Source organism: Scyliorhinus canicula, chromosome 1 (assembly GCF_902713615.1).
Source record: "Scyliorhinus canicula chromosome 1, sScyCan1.1, whole genome shotgun sequence".
Lineage (NCBI taxonomy): Eukaryota > Metazoa > Chordata > Chondrichthyes > Carcharhiniformes > Scyliorhinidae > Scyliorhinus > Scyliorhinus canicula.
In genome coordinates, this window is record NC_052146.1 from 250,089,684 (window position 1) to 250,112,239 (window position 22,556).

The window sequence follows — 22,556 nt, forward strand, 5'->3', positions numbered from 1 at the left end:
GATCGCGCCCTAAGCGTTAATGCCGGGACAGAATCGGTGGACTTCTACGACAACTAAATTGGCTCCTGTGCCGGAGCAATTCATTGGCTAGCGTTTTCACCGGCACCACGTGGAACTAAAGTGATTCCAATGAAAAACGGTGTCCAATTTGCTGGGGTCGGGATTGCCACTTGAGAGGCTGATAAGCTGCAGCCAGATATTAGCACTCCACTCCCCACACAGACTGATCACAACCAACAAGATGGCAGCATGAAGAGCGGATGCAGAGCTCAAGACCTGCTGGACATCACAAAGGCCCCAGAGAATACCTGGTCGGGTCCGTGAATGATGTGCCAATAGTGTTTACTGTACATGTGGAGTAGAATACATTGACGCCGCTGTCGAGGCACCGGAGCATGGCATTCTATCAGGCCCCCAGCGCCGGCCACGATTTTTGGCTCTCGCATGATTCTCTGCCCAATCAGGTTTCGCGATTCCTGGGTCGCTGGAAGGTCTTAATGAGGTGGGAATAGCAAAATAATGGCTATCTACCATCCGAAAACAAAATAAAATGAAAAGCAAGAGAGTAAAACCCAAACCAGCCAAGATAAAGAAAACAAAGTGGGTACAGAGGTTCCAGTCTGAAGTTGTTGAACGTATTGAGGCTGAAAGACTGTAAAGTGCCAAATCAAAAGATGAGCTGCTGTTTCTCGAGTGGGTATTGAGTTTTGGACATGGGGAAACACTGCAGGAGGCTGAGAACAGAAGGGTCAACATGAGAGCAAGGAAGTGACTGGAAGTTCGTGGTCACTCATGCTTGTGGATTGAACAGAGGTGGCCAATGAGTTATTCAATTTGCTTTGTTCTCCCCAGTGTGGAGCAGGCCACATTATGAGCAACAAACACAGTATATTAATTTGATTGAAGTACTCATAAATCACTACTTCACTTAGATGGAGTGTTTGGGCAACTGAGGGCAGAGGAAGCAAAAGGGCAGGTGTTGCATGTCCTGTGTTTACAGTGAAAGGGGCAGTGAGAAGGGGATGTAGATCATGGCGTTGCTGAGGGAACGGGCCTTTTGAAATGCTGAGAAGGGATCACCTGAGGAAGGAGCAGTGCTCCGAAAGCTGGTGTTTGAAACAAACATGTTGGACTTTAACCTGGTGTTGTAAGACTTCTTACTGAAAAGGGATTGGGAAGATGTATTTGGTGGAGGCGTCATACTAAAGGTGGGGGAACTGACAGAGGATGATCCATTGAATATAGGGGCTGGTGGGGTGGGAGGTGAGGAAAGGGGGAACCCTATCTTTGTTCTGGGAGTGGGAAGAGGTGAGGGCAGAAGTGCAGGAAATGTGATGGCACTGGTCAAAGGCCCTATCAATCACAATGGGGGAGAGTGCTCAGTTGAGGAAAAAGGAAGACCTATGCAAAGTACTGGCATGGAAGATTGCCTCATTGAAACATATGCACCAAAGACAGATAAATTGGGAGAATGGAATACAGGAAGTGCGGTTGGAGAAGGTAGTCAAGGTAGTTGTCAGAGTTGATCGGCTTATACTGAATATTCTTTGATATACCACACCCAAAAATGAAGACAGAGAAGTGAAGGAAGGGAAGAATTGGAGATGGACCATGTGAAGATGAAAGAAGGGCAGAAATTGGAAGCTTTTATTTCTTTCTCCAATGATGCTACCTGACCTGAAGAGTTATTTCCAGTATTTTCTCTTTTTATTTCAGATTTCCAACACCTGCATGCCTAGGGTGTGCCCATAGGGACTAGAAAACAGATTTCATAAACATAAGCTCTACTTATGTTGATTCCTCAGTTTCTTCTTAAACTTGGTATTCGGTTGTCGCAAGCATTAGGCCTGATCTGACCTGAAAGAAAAATGTATTATTCTAAATTATTACCCAATAAAGCGTTATTCTTTTGTTTTCCTAGGAGCTAAGAAAGTGCTGCTTCACGCTTTTGATGGAAAACCCTCTGTGGCAATGGAAGGGGTGAAAGCTGGATTTTTTTTTTCAATTCCACCATCTATCATAAGAAGCGAGCAGGTTAGATCAAATATAATAACGTTCTCAAAAAACAAACACGCTAGGCATGTAGCAGTTATATTAACTAATGCGATGAATAACACACTTATGAAGGTCCAAAACCTCATTGCTATGTTTAAGGTGCAGCCTTTATGGAAAATGAAATCCAAGATGCTTCTCCAGCTCAGTTTGCTCAATCACTCATACACTTCCACCTTTGATGTTCTTGCTGCCACAAAAACCTTACTAGCTCTTGTGCTGGTTATTGCACTAGTGTGGTTCTTTTCTTCACTTCCTCAAGTCAAAGCCACAAATTTGAGCATATCTGTTGCACAACTGATTTTGCTTATGTATCGCTGGGTCTGGCTGCAATCGAACCTCATACTCTTCTGTCAAAACTGCAGACCAGGACCACCCTGAAGAGCAAAGATAACCCAATTTGTTTTCTGTTGAATCAACAGTCTCCTCAAACCTCTTTGTTCTGTCTGCCGTCATCTCCAACAACAAACGCAACGAGCTCTTAAACGTCTTTGTCACTAAGAGTCCCTGCTACTTTCCTCCACAATTCCCTTTCTCATCAAGTCAAATATCCCCACTGCCCTAGCCCTGAATTATTGTTTCTCTGTATTTCTCTCCAGTCTCCCTTCATGCCATCCTTGAGATTATTTTGCTTATGAGACCCACAAGCTGCTCTCTAAACTTAATTTATACTCACCGCTGATCCACCCAACTTTTCTTCCTGGCCCCCTTGGCTAGTTGGCATTGTCTGTGGTCTCCACATCCCGCCAAACCCTTTCAAAATCATTGTCATCAATATTTCCTCAAAACACCCACTCTCAACTCTTGTGTCCTTGAAACAAAAACACTCATATCTGCAAATTCCTTTTCCATTCCAAAGTTTTGAATGTGCTGTAATATCCCATATCTATGTTCAACTTTCATGAAACTTCCTGTTTGAATCTCTCCAATTATATCTCTGTGCCTGTAACAACACCAAAATGGCACCAACCAAGATTGCAAATGACACATCCTCTGTGACATTGCTGCGTCAAATGGTTTTGCACTCCTTCACCGTTCTGCAGCCTTTAATGTGGTCCACCACGCAATGCTCCTCCATTCACCATTGTATAGCTTAATCAGCACTTACTTCTATTCTTAACTCTTTGATTGCAGCCAGAGCCCCATCAGCAATAATTTTTCTCTCATCCTAGCAGTGTAACCTTTAGACTCCACCAGGTCTCTGTCCTTAGCCTCTTCCTCTTTATCTGTGTGCTGCCTCTTGGCAACATCATCCATAGACATGGGGTCAGATTCCACAGAATCCTAACAACACCTACTCAATCTCTTCACCACCTTTTTCAACCCCACTACTGTCCCTGTGTTGTCAGACCACTGTGTTGTTTTGATGATGTCCCAATTTGGATGACCTGTTCACATCTCCTGCCAGCTCCCCAGTCAGGCTGAACCAGACTTTTTGCAATCTTGGCAACTAAAGAAAACCTTCCACCATATGAAGACAGATTCCAACTTAATGGTGCTAACCTCTTAATTTATTAGCTGTCAGTATCCACAGCGTGACTCCCACATGGTGTGATCATGTGGGTGCGATACTGAAGGGCTGTTGCCACTCAGATGACCCCACCACTGCATGAGAATTACATCCTTATAACTAAAGGGCAGAAGATTGCAGGGGGTAAAGAGAAAACTAACAATCTAGTCATGTAGCACATATGTAAAACTTAAATGTTGATTTTCAGTATTCACTTACAGCATTTTCATGTATCAAAACTTGCTGCTACAAACCTGTGGGACAGACATAATAGATTGTCACACAAGAGTTTTCTTGGAGAAGTTACCTTTAAACCACTACAATGAATAGTTTTAAAAGATTTTGAAAGGTATTGTTTAATCTGAATTTTCTGGATCAGTTTTGGATTTATGTGATCCGTAAACATACTAATTTACATATTGCTTTTCCCAAGAAGCAGAAATTGGTGAAGCAGCTGCCACTCGAGTTTATCTGCTTGGAGACAGATTCTCCTGCTTTAGGGCCAGAGAAACAGGTAACATCTGGAATTCCATGTGTGATTGTCTTACTAAAATAAAAGGAGGTGAATACTGAAGTGGTTTAGAGCAAGACCACCAATAGTATGAGCCAAATGTTTTTAGATAAATTAGGCTAAAGGAAGGCAAAGTGCCAGAGTCAAACAGAATATAACCAGAGGTTCCTATGAGAGAGAAAACTGCCGAGGGCTAGACGTTTGGGGGCTCCCACCGAAAAATGGGTAGGTCAGGCAGCATGTAACGAGGCAAAAAGTCTGAAACCTTCCCCAACCTGTTCACATCCAGTTTTGGGGTTGGGGCAGGCGAGCAATCAACCTGATTGCAGGTGGCATGATGGTAATTTAAACATTATAATGAGACTACAGGCCTGAGAATTAACCCGTTTTTAAGTTGAACTCCTAAGGCAAGGTTCTCTTGGCCTCAGGAAACATGTTAATTCAAGGGAAGGGAGGACTGCTGGATCCAGAAGGTAAATGCCTTTCCACTTAACTGCTTGTTCCAGTTTACCTGCTTCAACTCACTTCATAGAATCATAGAATTTACAGTGCAGAAGAAGGCCATTCAGCCCATCGAGTCTGCACCAGCCCTTGGAAAGAGCACCCTACTCATGTCCATGCCTCTACCCTACCCCCATAACCCAGTAACCCCACTTAACCTTTTTTGGACACTAAGGGACAATTTAACATAGAACAGCACAGCACAGAACAGGCCCTTCGGCCCTCAATGTTGTGCCGAGCCATGATCACCCTACTCAAACCCACGTACCCACCCTATACCCGTAACCCAACAACCTCCCCCCTTAACCTTACTTTTATTAGGACACTACGGGCAATTTAGCATGGCCAATCCACCTAACCCGCACATCTTTGGACTGTGGGAGGAAACCGGAGCACCCGGAGGAAACCCACGCACACAGGGGGAGGACGTGCAGACTCCACACAGACAGTGACCCAGCCGGGAATCGAACCTGGGACCCTGGAGCTGTGAAGCATTATGCTAACCACCATGCTACCCTGCTGCCCCTAACATGGCCAATCAACCTAACCATATCTTTGGGAGAAAACCGGAGCACCAGGAGGAAACCCACACAGTCACCCAAGGCTTGAATTGAACCCGGGCCCCTGGAACTGTGAGGCAGCATTGCCAACCACTGTGCCACCGTGCCGTCACTTACCTCTGACCCTTCTGATCTCAAATTCCAAATTCTTCTGAGCACTCCGCCAATCCTTCTGATCTAGTGCCTCCTCCACCTTCTGAACTTGACCTTGATTATCAGATCCCAACTTCAACACTCCCGACCCTTGAGATCCCTCACCCCAACGTTCTGTTCCTAGCCCCATGATCATTCCAGTCTCGCCCCTTTCCCTTGTAATTTCAACCCGAATCCTTCCGATCTCACACACAAACCCACCCAATGCACCGTACCTTCCAATCCTGAATGTGAGTCTTGTCATGGCACCCCCGCTTTTCTGATCTTGCCCTTACCTTCTGATCCCACCCCTGACCCTTCCAATCCAGGCCATGAGCTTTCTCACCCCAATCCTGACATTTGCAATCCCGCATGCCACCCCCTCTGGTGTCTCCACACATGACCCTTCCAATGTCCAACACCCCCAGCCGACCCTTCTGTCCCTTCCAATTTCAACCCTTGGCCCTTCCAATCTTGCTTCCTGACTCTTCCAATCTCATCTATGCCCCTTCCAATCACTCCGACCCTTACGAAGTCCAACACTACTACTCAACCCTTCTGTTCCACCGACCCTTCTGATCTCACCTGACATTGACCTTTCCAATCTTCCCTTGCGACCGCCAATTACATCATCTCACCTCCCTGCTTGCTGACTGCAATCTGTTACTGAATGTCTCCCTGACCCATGACCAATCACTGTCTCAATCTGGGACCTGGAAACGGAGATTAAAAATATTAAGCAGGTACTGCTATTTAACTTGGCAGGGCCTCAGGGAAAGGCATTCTTCCGGACATTCCAACCTCAAACAGGCCCTCTATTCCCTCTCACCTCAGAGTTATATCAGGCTGTAAATTTCAGGGCTGTCTTCATTTCGGATGTCTACCAGAGGACAGGAAATTGGATAATATAGCGACCTTTTTAAGAAGGAATATGAAGATAATCAGAGTAATTAATGGTCAGCTCAACATTTATGGTGGGGAAAATGTTTAAATCTTTAATTCAGCATAAAGTTTTGAAATGCGTAAATGAAAAAAAAAGTTAGAAGTGCTCAGCACAGTTTCATTTACCATGCTTTACAAACCTGAATGAGGATGGAACAGACATGGTAAATGGGAGAAATGTGAATGGACGTGTGTAATTGGGGAAATTTTTTCTCAAAGTATCACATTGGTGAAGATTAAAGGTATGGAATGGGACAGGATAAAAATAAGCTAGAAGGCAACAAATACAGTGGAGGATATAAAGGCAGTTTTTAAGAAAGTTTGGATTTGAACAGAATTTAACTCGGGGACCACTCCATTCTCTGTGCTGGTCGGTGATCACCACTTATCTGGATATATGCCCAGACGGAAGCAATGGTGTCAAAATTTGAAAATGTACCATAACAGGAAGTATAATTAATTCTTTAGGAAACAACAAAGGAATATTAGTGAAATATTGCCCTAATAATGTCAGATGAAATTCAGTGTCGGTAAGCAATATGGCAACAATTCCATTCAACAACATTTTAACAATTTCAAGTTGTAAATTCTGTCATTGTTTCCTTTTCATTGCCTGTTTAGTTTTATCTCTTTATTTTTGCTTCTATTCAGCAGCACATCTTTTGTTTCTTTGTTCTTTTCTGCCCCCATCACCATTTCCCTTGGCTCTCTGTCTTTACTGTTTGCACCCTATCACAGACCTTGTCCCACCCAGCCATTCCTCAAAACCTGATACATCATTAAGGGAGGCAATGATGTAATGGTATTGTCACTGGACTAGTAATCCAGAGACCCAGGCGAATTTGCTTCCTGTGGTGACATGTAGATGCAGTTCACACATTGGATGGCTTCTGCTGGAGCTTTTGCTTTTTTGGCCCTTTTCACCCAGATTTGGGAGGAAAGTTTACATGATCGGTCTTCAGATAAGTTGTGCTAACTAGAGGATGTCAAAAACCTGACGGAAGAATACAAGACAAAAGGGTACGAGCGCTAGTTCACCTGAGAGCTCGAGTGCGGAGAACTGTGGAAGAAAGATGGTGGGAGCAAGCTTGATGTGTGGGGCTGTGCCCATTACAGTGGACACACTGGGTGAGGTGATGGCGTGACAGTTTGCCAAGCGTTTTGAGCGTCATGGGAAGGAGATGATGAGAACTCTCTGTGGTAGTATGACTAGGGGTATTACGGTACCTGGGAGTGTGAGCTGCCATTGGTGCAGAGGACTCACTACCCATTGGCCCAGGTATCGTGTGCCTCTCAGCCGATTGGCTGAGAGGAAAGTAGCTCCGCCTACGAGGCGGGGTATAAGAACCCGTGTTCCCCGGCAGCCAGCCATTCTTCTGTACGTCTGCTGCTGGGTCCACTTCTTGCGAATTAAAGCCTTTCGTTCGGACTTCATCTATGTTTCGTGTCCATTGATTGTGCATCACTCTCAAACAGTTGGTGGACGATACATTGGCCCCGATAAAGAAGGCTTTTGGAAAGACGTTGACGGCAGAGCGGAAGCAAGGAGAAGTGTTGGAGGCGTGGAGGAGGCGTTGTCAAAGAACATTACAGGACCAGGAACAGGCCCTTCGGCCCTCTAAGCCTGTACCGGTTGTGATACTAACCTTGGCCAAAACCCTCAGCACTTCCTTGTGCCTTATCCCTCTTTCCCCATCCTATCCATGCATTTGTTGAGATGCCTTTTGAACGCTGTTAATGCATCTTCTTCCACAACCTTCCCTGGCAGCGTGTTCCAGGCACTCACCATCCTCTGTGTAAAAAACCTGCCTCACAAATCTGCTCTAAACATTGCCCCACGGACCTTAAAGCTATGCCCCCTGGTGACTGACCCCTCACCTTGGGAAAGAGTGCCTGCCCATCCACTCTATCCATGCCCCTAATAATCTTGTAGACCTCTATCAGGTCACCCCTCAACCTCTGTCGTTCTAATGAAAACAGCCCAATTTGATTCAGCCTCTCCGCATAGCTAACACCCTCCAGACCAGGCAACATCCTGGTAAACCTCCTCTGCACCTTCTCCAAAGCCTCCACATCCTTCTGGTAGTGTGGTGATCAGAATTGAGCGCAATATTCCAAGTGTGGCATTACTAAGGTTATAGAACGAAAGAATTTACAGTGCAGAAGGAGGCCATTGAAAAGAGCCCCCTACTTAAGTCCCTGCCTCCACCCAGTAACCCCACCTAACCTTTTTGGATACTAGGGGCAACTTAACATGCCCAGTCCACCTAACATGCACATCTTTAGACTGTGAGAGGAAACCGGAGCACCCGGAGGAAACCCACGCAGGCACGGGGAGGACGTGCAGACTCCACACAGTCAGTGACCCAAGCTGGGAATCGAACCTGGGACCCCGGAGCTGTGAAGCAACTGTGCTAACCAATGTACTACCATGCTGCCCTATACATGATTTGCAGTTTTTATACTCCAATGAAGGCAAGCATTCCGTATGCTTTCTTGACTATCTTGTCCACTTGTGTTGCCATTTTCAAAGATCTGTGTACCTGCATGCCCAGATCTCTCTGACATTCTATATTCCTGAGAGTTTTGCCATTTACGGTATAGTTCCACTCGACGTTAGACCTACCAAAATGCAGTACCTCATATTTGTCCGGATTAAACTCCATTTGTCATTTCTCTGCCCAAGTCTCCAACCTCTCTATGTCCTGCTGTATCTTCTGGCAATCCTCAACACTATCTGCCACTCCACCAACCTTGGTGTCATCTGCAAATTTACTAATCAGACCAGCTACATTTTCCGCCAAATCGTTTATGTATACTACAAACAACAGAGGCCCAGCACCAATCGCTGTGGAACACCACCAGTCATAACCTTCCATTGAAAAGGCACAACGACTAGCTTACTTCAATGGGGGAGGAGCTGCGGAAGGTGGAGGAGAGTAATAGAGGGTTGAGAGCCAAAGTGGAGGACCTGGAGAATAATAATAATAACCTTTCATTGTCACAAGTATGAAGTTACTGTGAAAAGCCCCTAGTCGCCACATTCCAACGCCTGTTCGGGTAAGATGGTACGGGAATTGAACCCACACTGCTGGCCTTGTTCTGCATCACAAACCAGCTATGTAGCCCACTGAGCTAAACCAGCAGTTAGGGTCACGGCAGCAGAATTTGTGGTCTTGAGTCTGTCCAAGGGGCTGGAGGGCCTGACACCAACAGAGTGCTTTTGGAGATGTTCGGCAAGTTGTTGAGGGAGGAGGAATACACTTCCCTCTTTGAGCTGGATAGGGCTCATTGGTCACTCTGACCGAAGCCAAAGGCAGATGAACCACTGAGAGCAGTGATCATCTGTTTCCACAACTATCAGATGAAAGAGAAGGTGCTGAGATGGGCCAAGCAGAATTGAGAGGTGAAGTGGGAAGCCAGTGATGTTTGACTATACCAAGACTTGACGGTGGAGCTGGCAAGACAGCGGGCGGCCTTTAATAGGGTGAAAGGACGCTTTACAAGAGTAATATGCTGTTCGGGATGGTCTACCCAGCGAAGTTGAGAGTTACACACAACTCCAAGGACTATTACTTTGAGATGGCGGAGGAGACGGACGCATTCGTGAGGACCGAAGGATGGGGACTAAACTGAGTTTGGACTTTCTTTTTGTATGTTGTGGTTGGGAGGGGATGGTTTGGAGACATTGGGGTGATGTGTTGGGGTTCTTTCCCCTTTGTTTGTGGTTCATCATGTTTGGTTCTTTAGAAAGGCTGGATGTGGGGGGGGTCTTTTTGTTGTTTTTTTGTACTAGATTTGTGCAGGAGGGGAGTCTGGCGGGGACCACCTCGCTCGCAAATTTGAGTTGGATAGTGAACGGGAGCGAGGTGGAGGGAGGGGCCTCAGTCGGCCGAGCCTGTGTGGACAGGTTTCGATGGGCCTGGGAGCTGTGCATGGAGGGGGAAATGGGGAGTATGCAGAGAGAAGTGGTTTTGAGAGGAAGTGGTTGGGGGATTTCTGGGAAGGCAGGGAGGCGTAGCTGGCTGATGGTAACTAGGTGTAGGGCCTGGTCCCACTCGCATGGTGGAGCCGGGGACCGTGGTCATGACAGATAGGAGGGGGAAGGGGGGTGAGAGACCTCCAGTCCGATTGGTAACGTGGAACATGCAGGGGCTAGGTGTACCGGTGAAGCGGGTGAGAGTTTTCTCGCATTTGAGGAGCTTGAGAGCTGATGTGGTGTGGTTGCAGGAGACCCACCTGAGGGTGAAGGACCAAGTGAAGCTTCAGAAGGGTTGGGTGAGTCAGGTGTTCCACTCGGCCTTCAATAACGGGCCTGGGGATTCGCGGTACGAGTGGGTAAGAGAGTTAGGCTTCAGATGGAGAAGGTGGTGGTGGATCAGGGGGCAGACATGTTATATTAATGGGAGCGTTTGAGGGGCGCTTGGTTGTGTTGGTTAGCATCTATGCCCCAAAATGTGATCATGTACAGTTTATGAGGAGGGCCTGCATCAATTAATTTTAGGCGAGGATTTAATTACAGCGTTGCATCCGAAGATGGATCGGTGTAAGCCGCGCTCGTTGATCCCTTTGTAGGATGGCAAAAGTGTTGGCAGCATTTGTGAAAGAGATTAGATTTTTTTACAAGTGCATAATGTGTACTCAAGGATTGACTTCTTTATTATGGGGAGGTTGTTGCTGTCGGGGGTGAGGAAAGCGGAATACTTGGTGATTATAATTTCAGATCATGCTCCTCACTTGGTGGAGGTGGTCCTTGAGAAGAGGCCTGCTCTGAAGCCAGCGTGGAGGTTGGATGTGGGGCTGCTTGTAGATCCAAGTTTTTGTGTGAGGATGGCTAAGGTGATTGATGATTATGTGGGGTTCAATAAGAATGGGGAGATCCTTTGTGCGATGGGATGGTCTCCCCTTGTCGCTGGCAGGCTGGGTGCAGGCAGTCGAGGTGAACATTTTTCCACAGTTTCTGTTTCGGTTCCAGTGTCTGCAGTTTTCTTTAGGGGGGTGGGCAGGCTGGTTTAATCATTTGTGTGGGCAGGGAAGGCGGCCAGGATAAGGAAAGCGGTGCTCCAAAGAGGGGGAGAGGCAGTCGGGGGCATGGCCCTTCCAAACTTGTTATATTATTACTGCGTAGTGAATGTGGAGAAGGTGCAGAGCTGGAATAGAGAGACAGAGGCTTTGTGGGTGCAGATGTAGGGGGGTTCTTGTAAAGCGTCGGAGTTGCGGGTGTTGGCAACGGAGCCGCTACCATTCACCCTGGGGAAGTACTCGGGTAGTCCTGTGGTGATAGCCATGCTGAAGCTTTGGTGGCAATTCCGACAGCACCTTAAGTTATGGACAGGCTCGAGGATGATGCCGATAAGAGGGAACCATTGGTTTGAGACCGGCCGGAGTTGCAGACATGTGGGGCAAATGGCTTAGCCTTCGCGTTGTTGATCGCTCGCAGACGGGTCCTGTTGGGGTGGAGGTCAGGTTTTCCCCCCTGTACCTCGGTGTGGTTGAGGAATCTAATGGAGTTCCTGTATTTGGAGAGGGTGAAATCTGCTCTGAGAGGCGTGGATAAGGGGTTCCACAAGGAATGGGGTTTGTTTATCTTACACTTTGGTGATCTGGTTGCTGTCAAGGGATAGTGGGATAATTCTGGGGGGGGGGGGGGGGGGGGGGGGAGTGGCATTGAGGTTGTGTTTATTTGTTGTAAAATTGTTGAAAATTTAATAAAAATATTTTTTAAAAAAATAATGGGGAGGTCTAGCCATTGGTGGTTTGGGCGACGCTGAAGGCGGTGATAAGGGCCGAGATCATCTTGTGTAAGGCGCAGGTGGATAGGGAGGCAAGGGAGGAGTGGCAGCAGCTGGTAGGTGAAGTCTTAGAAGTTGATGGGAAGTATGCGGAAGAGCCCATACTGGAGCTTTTGGCCAGTAGAAAGGAACTGCAGGCTCAGTTTGACCTTTTGTCCACAGGGAAAGTGTACGTCAGTTGAGGCTGGCGAAGGGGGTCGTATACAAATACAGGGAGAAGACCTGTTGCTTGTTGATGGGACAGCTCCACTGGCAGGTGGCCTCGCGAGTGATCGTTCAGGCCCAGAATGGGATGAGGGGGTTGGTGATGGCGCCAGAGCAGATGAATCAGGGCATCTTATAAATGGCTGTATCAATCGGGGCCCCTGGAGGATGAATTGGACATGAGAGACTTCTTGGGGGATCTGGAGTGTCCTAAAGTAGGAGAAGAGGAGAGGGCAGGGAAGAGCCAATGAGGATTGAGAAGGTTCGGACACAATAGGGAAGATGCAACAGGTAAGGCACTGGGCAGATGGGTACCCAGTGAAATTCTATAAAAAGTTTTTGGATAGGGTTGTTGCCACTGTTGGTGAAGATATTTGAGGATACGGCGGCTAAGAGGGCGCTCCCTGAGATGAAGGGACAGGCACCTATTTTGCCATTGTTAACAAAGGATAAGGACCAGTTGGAGTGTGGGTCGTATCGGCCAATATCCCTGCTAAATGTGGATGCCAAGATTCTTGCCACGGTAGTAATGCTTTGGTTGGAAGAGTGCCTTCGGCAGGAGATTGGGGAGAATCAGATGGGGTTTGTAAAGGGTAGGCAGTTGTCCTCCAATGTGTGGCGCTTGCTAAGCTTGGTGCTCTCCCCATCAGAATGGGGGGAACCAGAGGTGATGGTGGCGCTGGATGCAGAGAAGGAGATAGATCGAGTAGAGTGGAGTTATATGTTTACAGTGTTGGAGCGTTGTGGGATTGTGCCTAAATTTGTGGCGTGGTCAAATTGTTATATAAGGAACCAAAGGTGAGTGTTCATACGAATGAGATGAACGCGGGATATTTTCAGCTGCATAGGGAAACTAGGCAGGGGTGTCCCCCCTTTTGATTGCACTGGCAATAGAGCCGTTGGCCATTGCTCTGAGGTGTTTGGATAAGTGTTCCTCCGAGGGCAGGAGCTGGCTTGGGGGGAGGTTGCTGTTTATGTGGTGACTACTCACTTCAGGTACTTGAGGGTGCAGGTGGCTCAGCCAGAGGGAAAAATGAAGCAGAAAAAGGATGTGCAAGACAGATGTCGAGTTGATGATTGAAGTGTGAACCATGCTAACTATAGAAAGTTCAGAAGGGAATTGAAAAAGAAATAAGTAGCAAAGAGACAGTATAAGAAAAGACCGGTAACCAACATAAAGGAATCCAAAAATCATAGAGGCATACAGTGAGTAAAATGGTGGCAAAAGGAGTAGGGCCAATTAGGGACCAAATTAAGGCTGAAGAGGTAAATCAGTGCTTTATATTTGACCTCACCAAGGAGGAAGATACTTGCAAAATCACAGTGAAAGAGAAATTATCGAGACACTGCATGGGATAAAAATTGATAAAGAGGAAGTAATAGAAAGATTGGTCATATTTACAATTGGAAAGTCCCTAAAATCAGATGCATCTGAGGAAACTGAAGGAAATTAGAGTGGAAATAGCAGAGGCACTGGCTCTCGTTTTCCAATCCTCCTTAAATGTGGTGCCAGAAAATGGGAGAATTGCAAATAACACACCCCTTTTCAAAGAAGGTTTAACCTAACACCCAATCAGTCTAACTTTGGTGGTAGGAAAGCTTTCAGAAAAAATAATCCACGATAAAATTAAGTCGCTTGGACAAATCTGGATTAATTAAGGAAAGTGAGAACCAATTTGTTAAGATCAAATCTTGTTTAGAATTTAATGATTTTTTTTGATGAAGTACAGAGAGGGTGGTGGAGGGTAATGCAGTTGATGTGATATATGCTGACATCCAAAAGGTATTTGATAAAGTGCCACATGACTGGCTTGTCAGCAAAGTTGAAGCCCTAGGAATAAAAAGGACTAGCAGCATGGTTATGAAATTGGCTGAGGAGAAGGAAACAGAGTACTTGTGAATGGTTTCAGATTAGAGGAAAGTATATACTGGGATTGATATAAGGACCATTGCTTTTCTTGATCTACATTAATGACCTGGAATTGGGCTGCAGGACACAATTTCAAATTTTGAAAATTACAAAAAGGGCGCGATCTACCGGCAACATTGCGCCTGCAAGTGAGCGTGCCAGGGCACAATGTGGCTGGTAGATGCTGGGAGACCCCCTCCCAGGATCTACCTGGCTCACTACGCCTCGCGAAATCTAACGCAATCTCACGAGACATCTCGATGTGAATCCCACCCATTGTGGTCAGTATCAGCTTTGGCAAAATCTGCGTATTAGAGTGAGACAGCTAATATGCAGTTCCCTGAGGAAACCGAGGCATTGGTATCCACCCCCTTCGCCACGGAGAGCTCGGGCAAGCGCCGTTCAGTACTGGTCCCCACAGGCAGAATGGCACTCATGGGGGTCTCTCACGCGATCAGAGGTCCCCAAGTGCTTTCCCTCTGGGCAGGGTGGCATCCTAGCACTGCTGGTGCCAGCCTTGCACCCTGGAAGTTCCACCTGGGTGCCAGCCTGGCACTGCCTAGTTGCCAATGTGGCACTGCCAACTGTTGGGGCACTGCCGGGGTCCAGGCTGGCAATTTTTGTGAGGCTATGATCGAGCTGGGGGGGGGGGGGGGGGGGGTGCTCTCTATGTGTGTGTGTGTGTTAAGGTGCGGGAGGGCCCGGGGGTAGATTCGGGGGTCGCGTCAGGGGCTTGAAAGATTGGGGAAATGCCATTTCGATCTCTTGCTGCACTGAGGATTTCTGAAAAGCGGAGCCCCTCAGTGCCGAAAACGGGACTTGGCCTCGGCTGCAGGGTCCCCCCTGAGGCTCTGAGCACTGGGAAACACCCGGCTAATCTCGCACTGTGGGACTCCATCCCCATTCGGGTAGATCGCGCCCAAAAGGAGTATTGTGAACTGTGAGGAGCAAAGTGATAGACCTATGACAAATGAAATTTAATGCAGGGAAATGTCAGATTGTTAATTTTGGTAAGAAGAACATAGAAAGGCAAAATGAAATAAGGTATGCAATTCTTTTTTTACCGCATATTTGTGTTGAAGTTTTCAAGTTCTTTACCGTAGTCACATCAAGACAAAGGAAAAGGAGCAAAAAAGCCATATGTATCAATGCAAAACAGGTACAGCACATAACAAAAGTAATTGCCAACATGGGAACTGATAAAACCAGATGAGTTGGGGTGAAAAATCCCCAACGTGTTCTTCCCACGAATACAAGATTTGTCTGCACCAAGCAGGACAGCCAACAACACAGGATTGCAGCACGCCCACAGCTTTATAATAGAGAATAAAAAACCCCGAGAACCACAACTTTTAGTCATTATTCATTGTAATCAGAAAGGATCCACAAGTCTGAAAAACGCTGTTGATATCCTTCTTGGCCTTGTTCCTTATCGCTACTCTGATACCCCCTGAGGGGATGTTTTGTCGTTCGATCATCTGGTGGCTAGATCTTCCCCTGGACCTGAGACCCGGCGGGTTGGGATTAGTTGCTTGGGTCTTGCTAATATTTGTTCTTTCTATTTATTCTTTCCTTGATTTCCTTTGTGAGACCCAGGGTTTGAGATCTGAGACCTGAGATTTCCTTGGCTATGTGGTACTTGGCCATCTCCTTATTGTCTTAAAACTATATGATGGTTGTTGTTCTGTCCTGGGCCTGGAAGGGAGTTTGATTGCATTATGGATGTCAGTGTAATTCCCCCATAGCTCTGTGTTTCTCGGGGTTTTTTATTCTCTATTATTCCTGTTCTAAAGCAGTGGGTGGTTTTGCAATCCTGTGTTGTTGACTATCCTGCTTGGTGCAGACAAATCTTATATTCATGGAGGAACACATTGGGAATTTTTCCCCCCAACTCATCTGGTCTTATTTGTTCCCATGCCGGGAAAGGGGGAACCTGACTCCAGGGAGAGATTCCTGCCCTGGCAGGAAGAGCCAGTCGGGAGACCCTTGGAGGGAGGGCCAGCCAGGCGGAATGCTGGGGAAAGGGTCAGCCGGGGGATCCCTGGGAAGGAGGGTCAGCCAACACATCCCCTCACCCAACAACATGGAACCCCACCACCACTCCCGCGCCCCTTCATCCCCCGACAACCGGAACCACTCATGAAAAAAGGGGTAGGGCTACCACAAGACCACCACTAAAAATTCCTGCTCATTTGACCACAGCACTGATACCCGCCATCTTAATATCTCACACGAGCTGAGGAGAAAAACAAGAACAAAGAGAAGGACTCAATGGAACCTCCTCCGTCAGGGTCTATCAGAAGGAAGAAAAAGCTAATGGGCGGGATTCTCCATTAGCCGACATCGAAATTGGGACATGCGATCAAGCGGAGAATAGTTACCGAAGCCGAAATCATGGCAGGCAGCAGTTTGACACCGAATCACGAGACTCCATCTCCTCGAAAACGGTGTCAATGCGATGCATGCCACACTTAGTTGAAACTCTGTTTACATATCATTAGTGGGCCCACCTGCGACTCTCTGCCTGCAATGGGCCAAGCGTGGTGAACCTGGCATGGTGGCTGCTGAGAGAAAGAGAGGGTGTACAGACAGTGGCCAGCACTGTCATACCTCGCTGACAGTCATGCCGCTGGCCAAGGGGCTTCTGCCAGGGCCGGGGGCAGTAGTGGGGTGTGGCCAGGAGGATGTCTGTGGGGTCGGCGTATGCAACACTATTACCGCAACCTGTTCCACGCGCTATAAGATTGGTATTTTCAGCAAACTTGAAAATAGATCCCTAGTCAATTGCTCAACTTGAATACTTGACGCAGCAATAGTGTATCAAAGCTACCCTGTGGGACAATGGCTCTCCTAATCAGATCATTGCCTGCCGTATATCATGCAGATTTGCACACAGGCCAAAGGTTGCCACTTTCAGACCTAAGCAGGGCTCAGATTACCTCAAATTACATTGTAAAGACAAATTATCCCAAACATTGGAACAATGGGTTTCACGCAAGTTGTTTCAAGCTGTTACTTTGGCGGCACGGTGTCACAGTAGTTAGAACTGCTGCCCCATAGCACCAAGGAGCCAGGTTCAATTCTGGCTTTGGGTGGTTGTCTGTGTGGATTTGCACTTCTTCCCCGTGTCTGGGTGGGTTTCCTCCAGGTGCGCAGATTTCCTCCCACAGTCCAAAAGATGTGCAGGTTTGGTGGATTGGCCAAACTAAATTATCCCTTAGTGTCCAAAGATGTATAGGTTAGGTGGGGATAGGGTAGGGGAGTGGGCCTAGGTAGGGTGCTCTTTCAGAGGATCGCTGCAGACTCGATGGATCGTATGGCCTCCTTCTGCACTATAGGAATTCTGTGGCTGGGAGTTTTATGCGCGGTGGCTGCTAGACCCTCACCAGTTGTAAAATGGCACAGATCCTCTGCACTTAGGCTCAAAAACGGTGAATCCAGCCCCACATGTATGACGTTCAGTGCTGGTGTGACACCATGTACATAGGCCATAGATCCCAATGATTGACTGATCGAATCAAATAGCATATTTTTTTACCAAAGAGAAAATGTTGGAAAATCTCAGCAGGTCTGGCAGCACCTGTAGGGAGAAAAAAGAGCTAACGTTTCGGGTCCAGGTGGCCCTTTGTCGAAGCATATTCTTTTTGTTGTTCATAATAGACAGAGTACAGACTGCACCCAGCCAGCATGCATTTGAAAAACCCAAACCAAAATGTCTGCTATTCTATGTTATTCCTTGATTGGACAGCACTTGCTAAACATTCCTGAGTGTGCTAATAATTAGATTAACAACCAATTTAAGATAATCAGTCCAGCTTGAAACTTGTCTCATTTACACTTTCGAGAAGTGGCATACATTCTTTCTCTGCAAACCGAAGGAATATTTTCAAGCCTGTACATTAATTAATTACCCAGAAGCTTGATTTTTCAGGCAGCTGACATTTCCCATTGCTTTCTCCATAACAATGGTAAGTCAATCAGAGTCAAATTGCCAATCAAGCAGTATCCTTTGCTCTTGCATTATTGATTGCAGCGTTTGTTTGAAATTTGGTATCCTTGTGTTTGTCCTGATGAGTACAAGATGAGAAGCTTTGGCAACAAGTCTCTCTTTTCAGCAATATTCAAGTTCTGTACTACTAAGAGTACAAAAGGAAGATAGTACAGTAGTTAGCGCTGTGGCTTCATAGCTCCAGGGTCCCAAGTTCAATTCCCGGCTTGGGTGACTGACTGTGTGGAGTCTGCACGTTCTCCCTGTGTCTGCGTGAGTTTCCTCCGGGTGCTCTGGTTTCCTCCCACAAGTCCCGAAAGACGTGCTGTTAGGTAATTTGGACATTCTGAATTCTCCCTCTGTGTACCCAAACAGGCGGCAGAATGTGGCAACTACGGAATTTTCACAGCAACTTCATTGCAGTGTTAATGTAAGCCTACTTGTGACAATAAATATTCTTCTTATTAAGTTATGGTGAACCTCTATAAAATATTGGTTCGGCCCCAACTGGAGCAGTTTTCCAATGTTGGGCGCCGTACTTTGGGAAGGATGTTTCGGCATCGGAGATGGTACAGAAAATACTTGCGAGAACGATCCAGCGATTGCAAGGATTGATTGGCAAAGCTGGGGCTGTTTTCTTTGGCGAAGAGAGGGTTGAGAAGAGAATTAATAGAATGTTCACAATGGTGAGGCATCTGGACAGAGTACAAAGAGAGAAACTGTATCAATTGGCAAAACGGCTGAAAACCAAAAGTCACCAATTTAAGGTGATTGGCAAAAGGACCAGAGGCAACATGCAGCTAGTGGTTTGAATCAGGAAACACTCTGCCTGAAGTTGCAGTGGAGGCAGGTTCAATCATAGCTTTCAAAAGGAAACTGGATAATTACCCACAGATAACATTTACAGAGCTATGGTGAACAGGCAGGGGTAGCTCTTACAGAGAGCTGACATGGACACAAAAGACCAAATGCCCTCCTTCTGTGTTTGCACCACTCTATGGGTTAATAAAAACACTGAGTCTAGGTGTCAAGAAGCTAACTATACATAAAAATCCAATCAGGATGAATCTGAAATCCTCCAGGGGAATAAATAGCACTGTGGAGCCCAACACTCAAAATTGTAAAAAAAATGGACATGAGCTTTAAAGAAGACAAAATGCAATAACCATCAAAGTAAAATATTGCAAATAGAATGTAATCATAATTAATAGGAGAAGATTCAACATGAATAAGGGTCTTCAGATTAAATAGTTTGGCTCTCCAATAAATCCATTACTTCTGGAAAAGAACAGCTATCTGTTTTGAGAATGTTTTTAGATGTTTTACATTCTCACATAAGCTGTTGCAAATCATCTTTTCATAACCATAATTTCTCTGTCCCACTGCAAATATTTCTCAAGTTTTGATAGTGTGATTAATCTTGAGCTCAGATACAAGTGAAGCTGGTTTAGAGTAGATGAGTTTTGCTTTGAGAATTCCTCTTGTCTTCAGGGAGCTGGAGAATGAAAAGAAACTTACAGCCATGAATAGAGAAAGGTACACCTGCATCAGAATAGGTCTTAGCAAGTTCATACTTACTAAAGAAGCCAAATAATAGGGCGACATGGTGGCGCGTGGTTAGCACTGCTGCCTCAGGGCAGCAAGGAGCCAGGTTCGATCCCGGCCCCGGGTCACTGTCCGTGTGGAGTTTGCACATTCTCCCCGTGTCTGCGTGGGTCTCACCCCCACAACCCAAAGATGTGCAGGGTAGGTGGATTGGCCACACTAAAATATTGCCCCTTAATTGGAAAAAAAAAGAATTGGGCACTTTAAATTTAAAAAAAGAAGCCAAATAGTTGGACTTTACCACAGTTGTTTAAACATGTTTGAGGAACAGTGTGTCTTTTCTGCCTTTGCTTCACTAAGAATATAGTTGTAGGCACTTGCTATCCATCCAAACCTCCTGCTCAACTAGAATAGCTCTGCCCATGGTAGTGAAAATCTCAGTTGTATTGAACTTTTGCACCTCAGCTTTTAAAGTGAAATTTGTCATATAGCCAGTTTGCAATGCATTTGGCCAATAATGTGTTATTTGCCAGTTGCCAGCACATGTGGTCCTTTGATGTGGGATAGCTGCCATTGCATGTGGGATAATCTCCGTAATTATTTTTTAAGAAGGATCTCGGAAAATCCATGGAGGTTCCCTTTCCATGTGATGTGTAAGGTAGTGTGAGATGTATTTCAGGGTGTACTACCTCTTTGCCTGTAATAGAGAATCTTTCCACAGGTTACGACCATTGCTGATAGCAGCCAATTCAACATTGTCTAAGGACCAGTTATTGGGCCCTCCTGGCCTTTATGTTTCAGTTCTACACTGGACATTGTATTTATTAACTGGGTGACTAAGCAGCACGGTAGCACTGCTGCCTCACAGCGCCAGGGACCCAGGTTCGATTCCGACCTCGGGTAACTGTCTGTGTGGAGTTTGCACATTCTCCTCACGTCTACGTGGGTTTCCTCCGGGTGCTCCGATTTCCTCCCACAGTTCAAAGATGTGCAAGTGAGGTGGATTGGCCATGCTAAATTACCCCTCATTGTCAAAGGTTAGGTGGGGTTCTGGGGAGAGGGCAGATAGGGTGTTCTTTGGGAGGGTCGGTGCAGACTCAATGGGCCGAATGGCCTCCTTCTGCACTGTAGAGATTCTGTGATCGTGAATTTTCATGGAAGATTGTTAGTGTCATTGCAGAGTATATCTTCATGATTTAGGGAAAAAAGGGAAAGGTTTGAGTCTGTTTGGAAGAACATTGTAGCTGACAACAAGCACAGGTCTTTTAATTTAGTCATAGGTGAATTGATCTGTTTCCTTCACTGCAACCTACAACTGTACTATATTGTGCTGAAAGTCACTGAAACACTCTTTGTTTTTTTACAGGTGAGAAATGAACCGATGAACATATCCATCTCCTGTCAGTACATTGCACAGGTTAAAGGGCTTTCAGTGGAGAATGTCATGGAAGTGACAACTCAGAATGCATGCAAACTTTTCCCAAAGCTTCAACAATTATTCCGACGATAACGCAGCTCACCTCTGCAATAATAAAGTAACAAAAATGAGTAAGAATTAGTTACTTCGTGGAAAGAGAGATTGTATGATTCTACCCTCAATTTTCTAGTTGCATGTCAAAAGAGTTAAGAAATTAATGAATGTTAATGGCAACCTTAACGTTCATTGTAGCAGCCTTGAATTACTTCATTATAGTTAATGTATACTGTACATACATTAAAACTAAGGTAAAAATTATTTTCAATATTCACTAATTTGCCAATCGATGGTGATGATAGAGTAACAAACTGCAAATCTGAAGTAAAAGCAAAATAGCTGGAAATCCAAAATAGATCCATCATGATTGGAAACAAGAAGAAAAGGTTAGCATTTGAGTGCACCTCTCTGCGTTTTTACCTCCCTTTACTCCTTTAAGACTAATAATTCCAGGAGGCATGGAGTGAAAGGCCAAAGAGGCGATTGCGACAAACAAAACAAACATCCAAGCCCAAGACTATTGGGAACTGCTGCTCTGGGTCTGCGAGATACATTTAAAAGTCCCACTAATGAGCCCCAGCTGGGCAGGCCTCCGTCCGCTCACCATGGGAACTCATGTTTGACGAAGCCCACGTGGAGATCAATCAGCGATCGCCATTGGTCCTCATGAGGATTATCACAAAGACACTCTTTAAAACCAAATTTCTTTGATCAAACATTTGCCAATCTGACCTATTATCTGGTAATGCATTGAGTTTTATAATGCTCCTGTGAAGCACGGTGGAATATTTTTATTACATTAAAGGCACTATACAAATGTAATTTTTTCCTAACAGCACTATAAGTCACCACATCAACTGCAATGGTTCAAGAAGGCGGCTCACCACCCTCTTCTCAAGGGTACATAGGGATGGTCAATAAATACTGGCCTAGCCAGTGACACCCACATCACATGAAACAATATATTTTTAAAAATTTACTGTTATTAGCTCAGATGTCTGGACAGCTGGTTTGTGATGCAGATCAAGGCCAGCAGCGTGGGTTCAATTCCCGTACCAGCTGAGGTTTTCCATGAAGGCCCTGCCTTCTCAACCTTGCCCCTTGCTTGAGGTGTTGTGACCCTCAGGTTCAATCACCTCCAGTCAGCTCTCCCTTTCAAAGGGGAAAGCAGCCTATGATTAACTGTGACGCTGGTGACTTTACTTTATAGGTCATTGATGAAAGGAATACTGCATTGCACTATAGTATAGGACGTTGGCTCATCTACCTTAGAAGCACTTATAATTTTCACAATCATACCCATATCCTCTCCATCACCAAGACTGAAACTTCCTCTGTTATTTCCAAATGTTCCAATGCTTTCTTGGCTGGTAATCCTCCAATTCTGGCCTCTTGCAAATTCCCGATTTCCATCATCCCATCATTAGATGCCATGC

At 46.0% G+C, this 22,556-nt stretch overlaps 1 protein-coding gene across 3 annotated transcripts in view; it reads left to right on the forward strand.

Annotated features, from left to right (window-relative positions):
- tatdn3 (TatD DNase domain containing 3) overlaps positions 1-21,942 on the forward strand; it is a 117,507-nt gene extending 95,565 nt beyond the window's left edge. The window contains exons 8-10 of one of the 3 annotated variants that reach the window (XM_038811150.1): positions 1,922-2,034; positions 3,996-4,076; positions 21,013-21,942. In XM_038811150.1, the coding sequence (XP_038667078.1) occupies positions 1,922-2,034; positions 3,996-4,076; positions 21,013-21,156 (338 nt within the window). In that variant the 3' untranslated portion in view covers positions 21,157-21,942. The remainder of the gene's footprint in view (positions 1-1,921; positions 2,035-3,995; positions 4,077-21,012) is intronic. The other 2 variants (XM_038811160.1, XM_038811170.1) reach the window with 2 other exon arrangements.
- The last annotated feature ends 614 nt before the right edge of the window (positions 21,943-22,556 follow it).